Below are 18,086 nucleotides of genomic sequence, written 5' to 3' on the forward strand. Positions count from 1 at the left end.
CACATGTTTGGTAACAAACAACATGCTCTTGAAAACAAAACAGAATACAGAAGGCACAGGGCATCTCTGAGCTTTGTTTCTTTGCACCTTAAGCAAATGACTGGCCTACTACATACAAACCACCTGCCTCACTCTTTCATCTGTATTTTTAGGTAGAATGCAAATAAATAAACAAGATAGCGTTGCTTACATAACTAAATGCTGTTTTTAATTTTTCCTTCTTTGTAAAGTATAGTAGTCATCCACACAACCAAAAATAAACATACCAAACCAAACAGCAAAACAAACCCAAGGTTTAGACATCAGCTACAATGCCCTTCCTCAACCTCCAGGCTGCAAAGAAGCTGCTATAGCAACAGCTGTGTGCACTTACAGGGTCAGAGTAATACCCATTCTACAAAAGAAATAAATCAAGATACAGATGATCTTTTTCCAATAAAACATTATTATCTAGGGGAGTAGTGGCAACATTCCAGCACATCTGGACAGCCACCCAGACTTACTCAACACTGACTCACAGAACAATATGACTTTTTTTTTTTTTTAAAGAAAAAAGGGCCCTTCCTTGCAATTTCTTTTACAGTCTCTGTCCTTCATCACTACAATCAACGGTGTCCATTAAAATAGCATTCCAGCTGTTCTTCTTAATGCTTAGAAAAACAGGTAATGAAAGCATCTACAGAAACAGCATGTTTCAGCAGCTGACTGTTCCCCTGCTTTACAACAGGCAATGGAGCAGCACCAAGCGTCTGAGAAATGAAGCAGAAAAGTCCACCCATAAGAATAGTTCAAGATACAGAATTTATCCTTTGTTGCATGAAGAATGCTGGGAGAGCTCTGACATGGAAGCACCTGAGAGAAAACTGATGGGGGAGCTATGTCCTCATGTTAACATGGAATTCATGCTAACAAGGAATTCAACCCTGACCTGCTTCAAAGACCAACTGCTTTGTGCATTTGTTTCAAGTGCAAAGTAGATGATTCACATACAAAAAATTCCCACCCTGATCCTCCATAAGGTTTTGCTGAAGAAAGGCTTTAGAACAATATACTTCCTCACTAAACAGACTATTTCTCTGTGTAGGGTGGAAGGCAAAAAGACATATGCTCTGACATGCTGTGCTCCAGAAGCCTTACAAAATTTTCACCTAATCTGAGCAGTAATAAGATTTAACATAAGACCAAAACAGAAAGCAAATAATCTACAATTGTCAAGATTTGTCACAGTATATAATAAAAAACTCCTACTCTAGCTTATCCTAAACTTTCCCATGAGATTGTAAATATAGATGATCTACGTCCTCAATCGGATGAGAAAAACAGATTTGGCTGAAAATGAAGCATATTAGCCTAATTTTTCTCCCCTCATATATAATCTCCCCAGTTCATCTCACTGTTGAAATACAATAACATTTACACCAATTATTAGGAGAAGTAATAGCTCATGTGGGGTTTGTTTGTTTTTCAAAAGCAGGTGAGATGCGGCATGCTAATGTACCAACTCATTACACAGTATCTAGCATCAAAAGAAATACAATTTCTAAAGTAGACTAAAACATGAGGCAAACCGTGGTCAATATCAGATATACTCTGTAGGTTATGAAGAATTCTCAATACACAAGAGTAAAATGCGATGTTGAAAACAGAAAAAAAAAATCTCTCAGAACAGCAGAGTTGACTGAAGTGGCCGGATGCTTTATCCACACACAGCAGTCTTCTGAACTGCATCAGTCTAACCAAACGTCTGACAGTTCAGTTGCTGCATGAAAAACAAAAGCGCGCAGAATCTCTGACTCTGCAGTGTTATCCTTTAGTTGTATCAGTTCCCTATTCTGACTATTTCCCCTTCCCCATGATAGAATAAGCAAGTGTACTTGCACAACAAGGCAGAAACTGCTTGTGGAAAAAGAAAAAAAGACCAAAAAAAAAAGTACTAGTAAGAAAAATAATACAGAAATAGACCTATAAAACCTGCAACAGCCCTGTTCCTGGTCCCCAAACTATATCAGATTACAAAACTCGTTGTACAACAGAGGGTCATTAGTCTGCATGCCAAAGTTTTAACAATGAAGGTAACATTGGACAGTAATGGTTTTAAGGCTTGAAGTCATGACATGACTTATCAGTGGCTTTACCTCCTTGACATGTGTGTGAAAGGAAACCGACATGTCCAGCAGGATCTTGCGCTGTTCCACGCGTCTGACAAAATCCTGTATCCTGTCCTCGAGCTGATGGGCAGCTTGATATATTTCCTCTGGATCACACTCTCCGGTCTGAGCAAGCTGTTCGGCTGCTTCTAGAAGTTTATCTGCATTGGTGTATGTGTTCTGTAGATAAATAAGTTAGTTTCACAGGATTAAATCAAAGAAAACTCAGCCATTATGTTTTAAAAGCTATTTCATGAGAGAAAAGGACAAAAAGGTCCTTGGAATGTATTTTTCTTTTTAAAAGCAGAATATAATCTTACTGAACATGCTATTGTATTTCGAGGTACTTTCTCATTTAACTGTTAATAAATTCATTTATTAGCTCCTTTTTATGTTTACTTAATTATCTCCTTCATTCAGAACATGGAAGTCTATTCTTCAGAATTATTCACAGCTACAATAAATGTCTCATAACTTGTAAACTTGCCTGTCTCAGCACTGGAAAAAAAAATCACAACAGTCATGGCAAGAAGTCTTTTCAAACGTGCATCATCAGTGTTGGGAAAGTCCTAGATGCTGATAGAGACACCTAGCATCAAATTGATACATCCAAGCAGAAGGCAGAAAGTGACCAGCCATAGAAAATCGTGCTATTAGTATGCATTGCCTTTCAGAAAAGAGATATCCAAAATTCACATGGCAAGTGGATCACCATTTGTGAAAGCAGCAACAAAGTAAGATTTAGAAATAGTCCGTGGCTGACTATTGAAGTGGAATATTGTCCCAGTATGTCAAAGGAATGAAAAAAGCTGATCGCAGCAGAAAACAGAATGCAAGACATTTGCTATCTGATGTGCTGAGCATGCTATGGTCCAGAAAAGAAGAGCATGTTTAACAATTCTTAAAGCTTAGAACTTGCACCTTGCATGTTTACAGTTCTCATTAATTCAAAATAGGACTGATTTTAAACATGAGCTATTATTTGAGCGTTCCCTTTTCTGAACCTAACTTTGGGTTTTCATGCACAAGAATGATTCTTGAAGTAAACTCATCGTGAAAGTACAGAAGGGTTCGAACTCTGGTGAAAACAATTTGAAATCTACAGTAGAGAAGCTTTACTGATATCACTGTGTTAAGTCTCCTGATAAGGTTGTACCACAGACTAAGAAAAAAATTCCTTGACAGTGTAAGTTGCACCTTTCTCTTTTCCCTTCTGCCCTCCCTCCTCATCTCCTTCCCATCTCATTTACGTCAGGTAAAAACAATGCATGCCAGGATAAATTAAGCCTATAAAAATGTGCTTTTCTTCTCCACTGTCACAGCTCTTATTAATAAAATAAATCCCAGAAAAGTTAAATCCAAATCCAGACCTGAAACTCAATTAAATGGGTAAGAAATCAAAGTTCTCCTCTGGGGAAAACTTATGTAAGGAAGCCCAAGGCAGCTACATGACCCAGTGCTGCTTTTAGATACTTGAGGGGAGCTCTTTCTTCATTTATTATTTATGCAAAGAATTTAGTCCATGCTGCTTCTTGATTCTGACTAAGTGCATCTTAGTCTTTCCTCAACCTTCAGCTTTTTAATTGCATTTAGAGGCAGCGAACTCCTCCCAGTTTCCCTGGGAAAGCCAGCAGAGACGAATACAAACCCACCCTTTTCAGCAGGGATAGTATTACACAGTGCTGAACATCTCCAGCTCAGTCCTGCTGGCCCAGAATACACTCTGATCTGTGCTCCATGTTTTGTGTTTCCCAGTCACTGATCACACGTGTTCAGGAGCAAAGCCGAAGATCCTCCAGGCACTCCTCGAACAACAAATACTTCATCAGCCCCAAGAACCGCACCCAGCTACAGATGGCTGAAGCAAAAGCTTTCCGTTTTAATGAAAACTTTATCTCATATATGAAGCATTGTTTATGAATTCCAAAAGCACCTTCCACGTAACAGGCCCAGGCACAGCAAGCTTCTTTTTCGGTAAACTAGATGGTGATCTGCCTGAGCTTCAAATTTAACACAACCTACACTGTGCTTCAAAGCAGGCTGTGAGTCTCAGACCTCAGCAGCAGACACATGCCTTATCACTAAAATTTGTCTTCCAAGTAGAGCTGGAATACAACACAATTACTTATCTTGGCAGATAATAACTACTCTTCAGAGTGGAAATCATAGCAAATACAAGAACTCTACTAACTCCTGCTGTTCCCAGTTCTATGCCTATTTCTAACCAATGCTTGGAGGAGAAACCAGCAATGAGAAAATGTTGAAAGTGTTGGTAGCAAGGGGCAGTCACCAGTTGGAAGGTTAGGCAAAAAGGGGAGGAGTTGTCCCTCAAACCTGCTTATGCCTCTTTCCCAAACGGACAAAGGAGCCTTCATGGTGAGAACTTCAACACAGAGTTTTGAAATCAGTTAACACTTCCTCTGAATTTCTCCAACAGTAAACCATTCCTGAACACCAGAGGAAAATAATCAGCCCAGTAAGACCTTTAGTTCATCCATTCGTGCCCCAAGGCATAACTGATCACACTCAAGACTTCAATAAGCATTGTTCTTCAAAACACTGGAAGAACTTCTAGAATGGACACACCATCACTTTCCCAAATAATGCATCCCATTGTTTTCCTAGTCTTCTTGAGAAGCCTTCCCTAAGTATTCTTCAGCACAAACAGTAGGAGCACAGGAAGCGACACGGTACAGAAGAGTTCAAAGTTAAATTTAAGAGATTAGTGCAGAAATGAGTGGTAGCAGCAATAAATACAACAAGAATGAGTAGAGTTTAGTGCACTGTGGAAGGGAGGGAGGGAGATGAATGCATATATGGACAAAGAAAGATTAATAGTGGTATACAAAGCATCTAAGGTAGAGACAATTAGAACAGATTACCCATTAAATTCAACTGATAATATCATGTTTAAGCATCAGAAAACATATCTGAAATGTAAGAAAAAAACCAAAACCCCACAACCAAATCCAGAAGTACTTTTCATTTAAGGAGCAATTAAATTGCTGAACTCATTGGCACAGGAACTGGTGTACATTCCAAAAATATAAATGGGTTCAAAAACTAGTTAACCTAGTCAAGAGAAGTCCATCAATGACTAAACAATGGCTCTGATGCAGCCTTCATTTTCACACTTCAAATAAAACCAAACAATTGGGAGGATAATGGTGACTTTTTTATACAGTCATTCTTTTCTTTCTGCATACGGTGTTTGGCCACAATTGTTTAGTTTGATGCATTACAGCCATTCTTAGGTACAGGAAAGTAAGAATTGGTTCAAATATAGAAGATTTTGGAGTTAGCTTTCAGTCAGTAACATTTTAACACTTCTACTGGCTCCCTGCATTTTATAAAACTTTGCTGTGCTGCTTCCTCTCAATTTCTGACTAGAGATGACTGAAAACCCCAGATTATCAAGGGTCCTATTTAAAACAAAGAGAAGTCCATCATAATAAAACAGACAAGCTAAAAGAAAAAAGAAATAACAAAAACACATACAAAAACCAAAATCACAAAAATTGGGCCAACTAGAAATGAAGGAGAGAATAAATTAAATTATCTGAAAGTTACTAAAAGAAATTTAAAACTCTTTCTTTCTTAAACTTGAACATAACCTTCCTTAAAATATCAACAACAGGAATGTCTTCTGCAGCTTGCTTATGTCCACTTTTAGAGCAAAGAGAAACAATTCATAGGGTGTGCCTCTCTTGGCAGTCACTATAAATTCAAAAAGTTAAAGATGAAAAAAATTAAAAATGACTTCTTATTAGATCATTTTGTCCGTTATTCTGTCAGGAGAGGATGGTTCCCCATAGCTTACTTAAGGTCTCTGACAAGTCTAGTTTCCAGTATTGCCAAAAATAGAAAATCCACTCATCCCCTCAAGAGATCATTTTAAATTCTAGTACCATTCAGCTTTAGAAAAGTTTTGCACAGTATTTGTTGTAAAACTTTCTAGTTTAAATATAATGATAATTAACAACGTTACTTTTTCCAGCAGTTTATATCCCAGTAGTAGTTCTACATACCTCATACCCTTTGGTCAACTCAAACATTTTCTTCTTTGCTCAAATAACACAGTATTAAGTATGAGATCATTCACGTTTTCTTAAGTGTCTTACACAAATAAATTCTTGCTTCTCTGACTCAGGAAAGTAAGTACATCCACATGGAAAACATTGCAGATTTGATTTGAAATGAAGTATTAGATCTGCATATGGAAAATCCAGCATATAAATATCTAAAACTAGCAAAGTGTATTATTTTGCAAAAAATGACAGGAAATTAATATTGAGGAAGCTTTCTGAAGCTATTTCAGCTCCTCAGACATTGGAGTGCTCTAAGATTGTGTTTAAAGTATGATTTTATTCAGAGCTTAACCAGCTGTTAAATAGGAAAACTACCAACATGCCCCATTATACCAGGAGTCACTGCTAAGCTGTGTCTGCAAGTCACTTCAAATTTTCTAGTAATTTACCTTCTGTTTTGAGTGAAGGATTACATAAATTCTACCTTAAAGAAATCTTTCTTGTTGATTATTATTAATAATTTTGAATGGACAATGAATGTTACTAACGGGAAGGATTCAAGTCTTCAAATTCTCATGGGTTTTGTTCACCTCTCATCTCTTTTCAAGGCTGCTACCCAAAGCAATTTCCTGTTGTTCTTCTCCACGAGTTCTTCGTTCTCTCTATTTCAATCAGCTCAACATCTTAAAAGTGCTACAGAAAAGTGAGTTTTGAAGTTCTATTATCATTTCTATTTAAGGCAAAAACTAGAGTCTTCCAATGGAAAAAAGCATTTAATACTGCATTTAATAGAAAAATGTAAAGCCAGTTTGCTGGCTCACCTGGTTTCTTAGGAGCCCTTAGTTCTTTTTTTTAATTATTTTGAAAGCTTACTTTTTTTTCAAAACAAACAAATAAATGGATAGATAAATAAAAGCAGCTCTGTTGGGCTTCAATGCTCTCGTTCCTTAAGTCTCTAGAAGTTTGTCTTTTTCTTACTTGAATCAGGAACACAGAGAAAAGAAATAAATAAAAGCTCGTGATACACATAAAATAGGCCACTGTTAGAACTGATTTCTTTTTTTACTTTTTTTTTTTTTTGGCTGCTTTTAGTGGAGCTCACTACATCTAGCTCTCAAGCACAAAGTTTTCATATATTTCCATGACAAATGCACAGTCCTGCATGTGATGGCTTTTCACCTGTGCAACTTCTTCAAAGTCTTCATGGCGTTTCTGTAATGCTCTAGCCCGATGCAGAGATTTTCCCACTCCAGTATGTTTGCTAAGAAAGGCTTCTCCATGGTTTTCAATCCAATCCAACACCTGTGGTGCAAAAGAAAAACACAAGAGATAATGGCTACATTGAATAACACCTTGTTGTAATACAAATTCAACTGTTGTGATATAAAGACAACTATCCAAGAAACTAAGCATATAAGGTACCGTATTAGTGGATTAAAGTGCATTATTGCTACTGAAGGCTGTTAGTTACATCCTCTTATTAGCAACTACATAAACTTAGGTCAAGACAATAACTAATTAAAGCCAGCTAAATTCTATGATCAAAAATATGTTTATTTTGAAGCCTACCAAAGGCAGCATAATTTCTATGCATTTATCAATTTGACAGAAAATTTGCTTCAAGTGGCTGGACCCCTGGTGATGGTCTCTCTGTGATTTGTGCCTTCAGCACACATTCTTCTGTCACAAACACAAATGTTTGCACATTCCCAATTAACACTTGTGAACAGCAGTCAGGTTTTATATTAGATGAGGAGAATTTTCCTTTACTTCATATAGTGAAGCCAAAAAGAAAGATCTGTTAGAAAAATATTGTATTTTAAAAAAATGTAATTGAAATCCTTATGAGAAGAATGACATCTGCATTAAGAGCACATGAAGAATTCTCCCCCAGTTCCATAGAAGTATCTCCCTAAGGTGTCAAATAGACATCACTGTGTATTGTAAACTTTATAGCTGAAAATATGAGGAACTAAATACATTTTAAGGATGTTAAAGCTTCTATCACAATGACTGGCTTGATAGATTTATAAACACTAAGTTGTACATGCAATTAGTTCCTGCCAGTTAACACAAAGAATTACTACACATATACCAATTTTCTGATGAGTGAACAAACAAAACCATCTGGTCTCTCTCCAAACTAATACATCTTAGCAGTATTTTAATTCCTTCATTAACTAGCATGCATATGGTATTTAATTTTTGTTCAATACTCCAAGATTCAAGAATGATATTCCAAATTAAAAACAACTCCAGATGAGTATTTTTTTTCCAAGTCAGCTAATCATTTTTACATAGTATTTAAGAAGAGGTGGAATGCTTTACTTAACATTTATCTCCAGCATTCTTTTTTAATATATCATAGAATCTCTGAATAGTTGAGGTTGGCAAAGACCTCTGAAGGCCATCTGCTCCAATCATGCTCAAGCAGGGACACCCAGAACTATTTGCCAAGGACCATATCTAGGCAGCTTTTGAATACTTCCTCTGTTCCAGTTTGTGCCCATCTCCTCCTAGTGCCCCCACTAGGCATCACTGAGAAGTGTTTGGCTCCATATTCTTTACACTCCTCCTTCAGGTATTTGTACGTAAAGATCCTCCCCAGATCTGCTCTTCTATATCCCTTATAGAACCGGGTCTTCCATTCTCTCTTCATTGGAGAGATACTTCAGTTCTTCCCTGTTTCCATGTCCCTCTGCTGGACTCTCCTCATTATATCCATGCCTCTCTTGTACTGGAGAGCACAAATCTGGACCAGCACTCATGATGAGACCACAGTACTGAGTAAAGAGGGTCATTTCACTCCACCTTCAGGCAATACTCTGCCTAAAGCAGTTCTAGAAACCATTTGTTTTCTTAATGGCAATGGCACATTGTCGGTTCATGGTCAACTTGGTGTCCACTTAGACACTCAAGTCCTTTTCACACAACATGCTTCCAAGCTGGGTGGCTCCAGCATATACTGGTGTCTGGGCTCTTTCCCTTCTCAGGTACAGGACTCTGCACTTCTTGCTGACCTCAGGAGTTTCCTATCAGCCTAATAAGAAGCCAGAGAAATTTAAAAATGCAGTACTTTGCTTTATTTTGAAATAGGCCTGGCTAGAAAACCATACCTTCTCCCCCTCCATATCTGCTGGTGTCCTTAACTCAAATACAAGGAATTCGGTGGGGTCCCACTCTTCCTCCTACACTACCTATCCTGTTCTGAAAACATTTGACATGTAGTGCAGTGATGATTCTTGCCTTCTTAAGTCATAATCAGACTTAAAAACTACTCCTGCAACATCCTGGCTGTATTTCATAGGTACATAATCATAGAATATCCTGAGTTGGAAGGGACCCTAATCCCATACACTATTCCCATACAAGATATCTAGGCTTTCCTTAGTACACAAAATAATGCAGTGTGATTTTCTCATTTATCTTGACTGTTGGAATCTTTTTTGGTTTGCAAATCCACTTCTATGTGGCATCTTCTAAACAATAAACAATCCCATAATGCTACATAATGTCTCCATCTCCAATCACCAGCACTTCACTAAATCTCTATAGTATACATGCTTGTTTTTCCTGTTAAGTATTGCCAAATGAATAGTTATTACTTTCTAGGTCAATATAAATTTTCATTTGCTTCTTTCGAGGGTAACAGTTGATGGGAGACAGCAAAATGAAGCGATAAATCTGGATTCTGTTACATGCATATTTTCTACTATCAAGGCTTTTAACTAGTTTCAGTAGACCACTCTGCTTTTGTCACTATAAAAAGAGCTGAAGACCCTGAAGACTGCTGGCAGCTATAAGCTAACAAAATCAACAGCAAAATCTGTCCCAGAAAACAGAGTAAGAAGCTGAAAGCAGCACGGCAAGAAGGAATGTTGTGCCATATAATGCTCAGTAACTCCTCAAGAAGTTGTCATAGAAATCCAGTACACAGAGCATGACTTGAAACAGTCAACATGAGGCGCACTGCTGCCTCTAAGCCAAACCACGTATTACAGCTTAGCCTTCTTACTCCAGTACTTAAAACAACGGAGGTAACCCTTTGAAAATTTCACAGCATGTAAAAGCATAGTCAAACTTAGAATTTTCACTTGCACATCACTAAGAGCTTTTACATATCATAATCAAAGGATAACATGACTAATTTACATTGCTATTAGCCATTTATACCTTAATGCATTTTTCTCCCTCCTCCTGGAAGAGTTACCAAAGAGTTATCACACACATTATACCAACCCACAAAAGACTTGTCTAAAACTAATACTGAAAGTACATGGAATTCACTCTTAATAGTGCAGCAGTGCACAGTAATTTCAGAGACTCATCAAAAGTGTGAATAATATTTTTCTCCACTAGAGCAAGTTGCTTTAATATGATGCAATTAAGCTGTAACTGCAGACTCAGCAGAACCATCCCAATATACGATCTAAAATAAAGCTTATCCTTAAAACACTGATACAGAATATACTGTAGACATAATTACTATGGAAAGATGGCTTCATCATCATAGAATCATTATTCATGGTGGCAAAATATGTTTTGTGTATGCTGTTTATATAATAAATAAACAATAGACAGCAGATTCAACATGCTTGTTTTCACCATTTCCTCCCCCCACCCAATTATTATCCATTTCCCCCACCCCCTTTAGCTACTATACACACTTACATTTTTCTGATTTACTTGGTGCTACTTTCCAGATATTAAGCTCAGAAGGGGAGGGAGAAAATCTTTGAATTTCTAATCTTCGAGCAGTTAAATGTAGAAATACTCTCCCTCCAGAAGAAGCATTTCACACTGGCACTGCCTCAAAACAGCACAGTAGAATCAAGCAGTGAAATCAGTAGTATTTTGATGCTGAGCAACCAGAAAGCATTCCTGATCCACCCTTTATTAGTCAAAACTGAAACAGTGACTGTTGCAACAAAAACTCAGAGTCCTTGAGGTAGTCAGATCAAGGAAGGAGAAGCAGCAAACTTACCCAGAACAGATAAAGAAGCCAACCAAGGTTAGTGGACATTTAATAAACAGATGTTTTATTTCAACTTTTTACAAGTATGTTTTACTAACTTATGATCTGCAAAACTATTTATGTAGTTCTTCAGGCTCTAAAGCTTTCACTGTATGAGCATCAGCAATATTGTTCTACCGAAATTGTTAATGTTCAGTATTGACTTTTTGTGGTCTAGCAGTAAAAAACATCATGTTGTTGTAACAGGACTGCTTTATTATTTTTCCTATCAGAACTGTAAGAGCCAGTTCCTTTCCTCTTCTTAGGTGGAAAGCTAATTTGTATTTTGCTCTTGGTAAGCTTATGTCAATTCTTAAATATAACATTATACTTTTATTAGCATGCTCTGCACTTAACAATTATTTAGAACAACGGAATACTCAGTTTTTTTTTTTTCTGTATTAAAAAACACCTCATTTTTTGAAATTAATACAAATTAACTAGAAAGTAGATTTCCTGGCACAAACCTGCTACCCAGGATGAAATTCAGAACTCTCTTCAATTGAAGGCTGAACATTTTCTCATTCCCACTTTCAGATCTGATATAATTTATATCTTACCTACTACTATTACATTTTTTACCTACTATTTTTATAATTTCATGAGCTACTTTCAATACTGTTTGCTCCACTAAAATATGAGCCAATTCTTGCTGTACATAGTTAACTAAAACCACAATATTTTCACTGATTTTGAAAGCTTCACTAGAAACTACAACCAATACTAAGCAAAACTGGAAAACAAAACAAACTCAAAAAAACAACAGTTAGAGGGGTGGAGTAACAAAAAAAAAATAAAAATGTGTTAAGAGCCAATTTTCTCCTCCAATCAGCTCTGTTACTCAATTAATATTTTCATAAACTGACTTATTTCATTAATAATAATTAAGCCAGGAGTAGGAAAAGGAAGAAAGCACAAACTCATGTTGAACGGTAGTTGTAGACTCACTTAAAATATAACTTGCTTGCTTGTCACAATGTGCTTTTCAACTATGGGCAGTTGAAGAGAGCTACACCACACTCAGCTCATTCTAATATGGAAAAAAATTACACTTAAGTTCACTGGCAGTAATGAAAGAGGATTTTCACACTAATTGCTAGACAATTTTAAATGAATTTATTAAGGTTTGAAAAAAAAAGAAAAAAAAAGAAAAACCTAACAAGCTTGAAATAGTGCAAATGAAAATCAAGATATTTGAGAAAGTTGTTCCTTTGAAGCTCTACACAAAACATACCAGAACTGTTTTGGATATAAATATTAGCAGAACCTCAAAACCAAGTAATTTCATGCACTGAATTGTGCCAGTGAGCATTCAGCAGAAAAGCTCACATTTCTCAGATAAATTAGATTATCTGCTTTAGGTTTGCTTTCTTTTTCTATTGCAAGAAGAAAAAAAAAAAAAAAAAGAACCTTTGTTGTACAAGATAACTCTTTTTTATTTTTATTTGTTTATTTTTTCATGAGGATTTTCAAAGCTGAGGAAGCTACAAATGACCAAAGTAAGGAAAAAGCATTACATGCTTGCCATTTTCTTTAAGGCCTCTGCCACTGTTTGATGAATTTATCTGGCGTGGATGTTGAATTATCATTGTCTTACAGCATGAAATGAGAAGCTGCGTTTCAAAAGGGAACCACAGTTCACATTGTAATCGACTAAAAGGCAGCGTCTAAATCAGAATCTAAAGCTAATTTAAAGTAACGTAACAAACAGTTGAGCCACCACATGGAACCCCTCAGAAGCCTCCAGAGTTGGTGGCTAATGGCCATTACAAAAATGAAACAAAGGACAATCCAGTCTCTCAGCTGACTGGTCTCAGACAGAAAAGGGACATTCAGCTCCCTGCTGACGAAGCAAGTCATGACTCTAAAATGACTTGAGAAAAGTCACTGCAAAAAGAAACAAGCAGTTTTAGAGCTATCTCCACTCAGAGTCAAGAATTGGGAAGTAAAAGAAAACACAAATTTAACATTTTATGACTCCCAAGGTAACAAATCAAAGAGTATAATCAGCACAGTAAGACTCAATGTAGCATTTAATGATTGCCTTCCACTGGGAAATAAACTGCCTGCAGCCTGACCTATAGGCCTGAGACCTGAATTATGCATCTGACAAACAACCTCAGGCCTAGCTTGCCTAAGTAGGTCCTCCCTGGACTGAATTCAGACTAGAGGAACAAGTTTCAGGACCCAGTCCTCACTTTTGGGACCAGGCTACAGCCAAGAGGAGCTACTTAATCGTATGAGAAACAAAGCATCATTTTAATTGCTGAAAAATGCTTATGAAGGTGATTCATTTGTGGATTCTGCCTTGTCAGTTTTGACAAGTGCCCCTCATTCATTATTCATGCAAGTACCAAACACAAGACCCTCATGACCATCTACTACTGATGTTACAAACTTGGTGAGGAGCTTCTAGGATTTAAACAATGGCATAATACTGCTTTTGGTGTTCTTGATTATTGCAACATGAAATAATTGATTATTGTTCCTGATTATTTGTGACATTCATTTGGCTTTTTCATTTCTTTGACTTTGGATCAGCTGACATTTTGCACACATTTCCACATCCTTTGTCACAGCTGACTGTTGACAGTTTGGAAACTTTTCTTTTTTCTTTATTTTTTACTAATTTTACACTTATCTATTAGGTATTTTTTAAACTTTTTTTCTCTAACTTACTGGAAAATATAGGCATTTTGTGCAGAACATTGTGCTAACAGGATTGCTCACCAATTGCCCCTGCCAGACTTAAACTCTGTGAATTATTTCAAACAATGAAAACCAGGTTACTTCACTCCCAACTGTCCACATCTAGCATCTTCTTGCAACAGGCACGTACATTAGATTTGACTTGAAGTGCAACAAGTGTGGAAGAAACGTTATTTTAACAGAATGTGTAACTGGTTATCTAAAATCCACATTCAGAAATTTCCTTAGCTTTAAAAACCTGTACGCTGAAATTGAAGAACAAAATCAGAAAGTATTGGCCTTCCTTACTTTTTATGGAATAGATATATAAAATAAATTACTAGCGTCTCAATCAGCTAGTGTCTCAATCATTACAAGGGAGTTCTGTACAGCTTTGCATTTTTAAGCTGAAACAAAGTCCAAAAGAGATACTAACATCTGCACTCAAGTTTCTATGAACGTCATCATCATAATAAAAACATGTCAGCTAGTAAATACTAATTCAACAGAGATAGTTGAGGTTTAACCCAGCAAGTGGTTTAAGCACCATGCAGCCATTTGCTCACTCCCTCCTGAAGTAGGATGAGGAAGAGAACAGGAAACAAAACAGAACTCAAGGGCTGAGATAAAAACAGTTTACTGACAGGAAAGGAAAACAGAAAGAAAAGTGTGATGATAACAATGTATGTATAGCCACAATGCTATCACTCTTCACCTACCCGCTGACACACAGCACCAATACAACCAGCCAATGCCCACCAGCACCACAAGCTCTCACCTCCATTGAATGACGCCCACAACCCCTGAGAAGCAGCCACCCTGGGTGGACTCGCACAGTACTATGTCCTTCCGCATGGTGTCACGTGGTATGGAATAACACTTGGCCTAAATCAGGTGCCTGTCCTGGCTCCGCCTCGCTAACTGCTGCTGGGCTATGAAGGTGGCAGCTTGCCCCAGCCCAGTCCCAGGCACACACCCATCATTCAGGAACAACCAACACCCATGTGCTAGTAACGCCGTTTCAGCTGAAAGCATGACAGTGACACTGTCAGAAAGGAATCGTAACTGTATTTTTTTCTACCTCTTTAGTATAATATGCTCGGATTTGAAAAGGAAAACAACAAAAGTATCAATGAGGATATGAAACTACAACTTTGTAAAAGAATAATGCCATTCATTTTTTGCATGTTAATATTACTACTGTCTTTTCTGAAATGAAGTCCAGAATTTTAACTAGAATGTATCAGTGACTAGCATCTTCTAGCACAAGAAGAGAACAGTTTCTGTCTAGAATAAAAACCTATCATCCTATCTGAATTCAAGTAACAAGAGAAGATAATTTAAAAAGTAACTAAGGTGGAGCTAACTTCAAAATACAGTTTCTACCCATAACACCTGTCCTAAGATAGTGAACTTGAAATTAGTTGATCAACCATAGAACCACAGAATTTTATTAGTTGATAAGGACATTTATAAGCCATCTAGTCCAATTCCCCTGCAATGAACAAGAATGCCTACAGATAGATCAGGCAGCTCAGAGCCCAGTTCAACCTGGCCTTGAGTGTCTCCAGGAATGAGGCACACCTCTAGGTAACCTGTTCCAGTGCTTCACTATCCTTACTGTAAAAAGATATTCCTAACATTCAATATAAATCTCCCCTTTTAGTATGAAAGCATTTATCCTTGTTCTATCACAACAGATCCTGCTAAATACTCTGTCTCCTTCTTCCTGATTAAATCCCCTTCAGATATTGAAAGAGCTGCTACCAGGTCTCCCCAGAGCCTTCTCCAGGCTGAACCACCCCAGCTCTCTCAGCCTGCCCTCAAAGGGAAGGTGTTTCATCACTTGGACCCTTTCTTTGGCCTTTCTTTGGACGTGCAGGTCTGCATCTCTCCTCTACTGAACTCCACATCTGGATGCAGTACTTCGGGTGAAGTTTCACCAGCACAGAGCAGAGGAATCTCACTTGATCTGCTGATTCCATGGAACTATTCTATTCAATTGTTGAATGAGAGAACATGGGGTCCAGCAATCAAAGCCCAGCTGGCACTGAAACCAGCATCAAAACAAAATCCAATAAAAGAGAAAGGCATTCAGACAACACGAAATAAAACCAACCTGTTGAACATCCTGTTGAAAAACACACAGCTGAAGCCGCTGGTGCAAGCGAACCTTTCGATGCTGCCAAATATTTTCCAGTTGGCGCTGGTGGTGGAGTACTTCATGGATGACATCCAGAACGTGATGAACTGCTTTTGAGTAGTTGGCAGAAGCAGTGAGGGAATCGGAACTTCCAGGAGTCAAAGGTCTCTGAAGTTTGTCAAGCAGTGACTTTCCATCTTGGCTCACCTGGCCAGCAGAAAGAACAAAGAATTGCTTGTCTTGCCAAAATCTTGATCAGTCTGCTTTTTCAATCTCTCTGCTTCCTATTTTAGATTTCTTTAAGAACATGGGGAGTTGTGCTATAGATTTTTATTATTTGAGGCATGATCATGTGCAGCTGTTATTAAAAAAAAAAAAAAAAAAAGACAACAACCAAAAAAACCACACAGCTACTTTTTTATATCCTTACTCTACCCTAAGACAATTTAAGGAAGCAGCACTCTTCTAAAGAACAGCTTTTCTTTCCCTAAGTATATATATATATTTGAATAGAATCTAACTTAGAAGCTCTTTTGAGTTTCACTTCTCTCTCTTGTCAGTTAAGCCCCTAAAATTATACAATTATATACAATTATACAATGGTCCAGAACTGCACCAGAACAGTATTTTGTGAACACAGGACATGCTTTGATCAGACCTGATTTACAACTTTTACATTATTACTGGTACTAGCAAGCCAAAGACAAACCAGTGTTATGACAAACTTACACCTGATTTGCTTTAAACCTTTCCAGGAAGTGCAAACATATTCTTTTCCAAAATGTGTTCAATGCTGATAAGAAAGAGCAGTCATTTATAATTGTCTTCTCTGATTCAAGCCACAGCAAAAATATTTATTTTGCATGCTAATTAAAAAGCCATAGTCCTACTGTATCCAGTCACTGTTGATATTTAACTTTTGCCAAGGCGGTTGTAAGCACTTTTGATTAATGTTAGCTATTCTGTCACTTTTAGCATGAAGTACAGAGAACTATCACAAATTGGTATCACTCAGCCGCCAGTAAAGAACTGGTAGCCCACCAGTCATTGTAAGCATATGTAAGTTCCTTTTTAGTAATACAGAGTAATTATTTTCAGTAAAATTTATGTTCAAGTCTAGTCTTAAATGTATTTATTATAATTAGTCTGCTACTTTGCAATGAAGTCATGTTGTCAAGACATTGCAGTTAATAATGAAGGACAAAATGTGGCAATTGCCAGTGCTCTTATCTCTGTCCATTTATAATAATATGAACAGAGCACCATGCTGCTGCAGAAATTAAGTCCTACACATAGTAATAAGTAAGACTTCTGTAATATCTTCATATAGATAGATAAATCCACCAGTCTTTGAAAGGGAATGCATGTTTAATTAAAGGAAAATAAACCTTTATGTCCAGAGGAGGAGCATGACTTGTACATACATATATGACTACTACGTCTGCATAAAATCTGGTTTCTAAAGAATAAGGTATTCCTTTCATAGATGCAGAAAATCAGAAGAAAAGTGTTTAAGCCACAGCTGTGAAACCCTAAATAAATTTTTAACATGCTTGTGAGCGCAAACCTATAATCTACCCATCGAATTTATTTTGATTATGCTTCACCAGGAAGCAAACAGTATTAACCATGGTAATTCTCAGTAGTTATTTACAGTTAACAGCAGACTCCAGTTCATTCACGGCCCCGTTAAAAAGTACACCAAAGAAAAGAAAAAAAAAAAAAAAAAAACAGGAAAAAAAAAAAAAAACCACAAGGAACTCCGGTGTTTCAACTTCTGAGCTGTGTAATCATTATTCCAGACAGCCATAACCTTTATTCTTGGGTGCATTCGCATGGAGCATACACCCTTGATAGCTTCTTTCACATTCATATACTACATACACACTATATTTCTCTATTGTTTAGAAAAGGGATCCCCTCAATAAAGAAAGCTTACAGTGAAAAAAACAAGTCTTCCCATAAAAAATGGTCTTCTTAATAATGAGTTAAGACATAGAATTAGGATCACAACTTTTATCAGCAAAGATGATATGAGGAGTAGAGATATCAGCGTGAGCTTTGCA

The 18,086-nt window shown here is 37.1% G+C and overlaps 1 protein-coding gene across 4 annotated transcripts in view; it reads right to left on the reverse strand.

Annotated features, from left to right (window-relative positions):
* Nucleotides 1-18,086, reverse strand: part of TRIO (trio Rho guanine nucleotide exchange factor) — a 221,798-nt gene that overhangs the window by 119,836 nt on the left and 83,876 nt on the right. For all 4 annotated transcript variants that reach the window (XR_014942818.1, XM_085537841.1, XM_015854391.3 and 1 more), the window contains exons 9-11: nucleotides 15,997-16,227; nucleotides 7,355-7,477; nucleotides 2,136-2,327 (exon numbers count right to left, since the gene is read on the reverse strand). Coding sequence is in view for 3 of the 4 variants with exons in the window: in XM_085537841.1 (XP_085393967.1) it covers nucleotides 2,136-2,327; nucleotides 7,355-7,477; nucleotides 15,997-16,227 (546 nt within the window). In the remaining variant the exon portion in view is untranslated. The remainder of the gene's footprint in view (nucleotides 1-2,135; nucleotides 2,328-7,354; nucleotides 7,478-15,996; nucleotides 16,228-18,086) is intronic.

Source organism: Coturnix japonica, chromosome 2 (assembly GCF_054131305.1).
Source record: "Coturnix japonica strain WE chromosome 2, WE-NBRP24, whole genome shotgun sequence".
Lineage (NCBI taxonomy): Eukaryota > Metazoa > Chordata > Aves > Galliformes > Phasianidae > Coturnix > Coturnix japonica.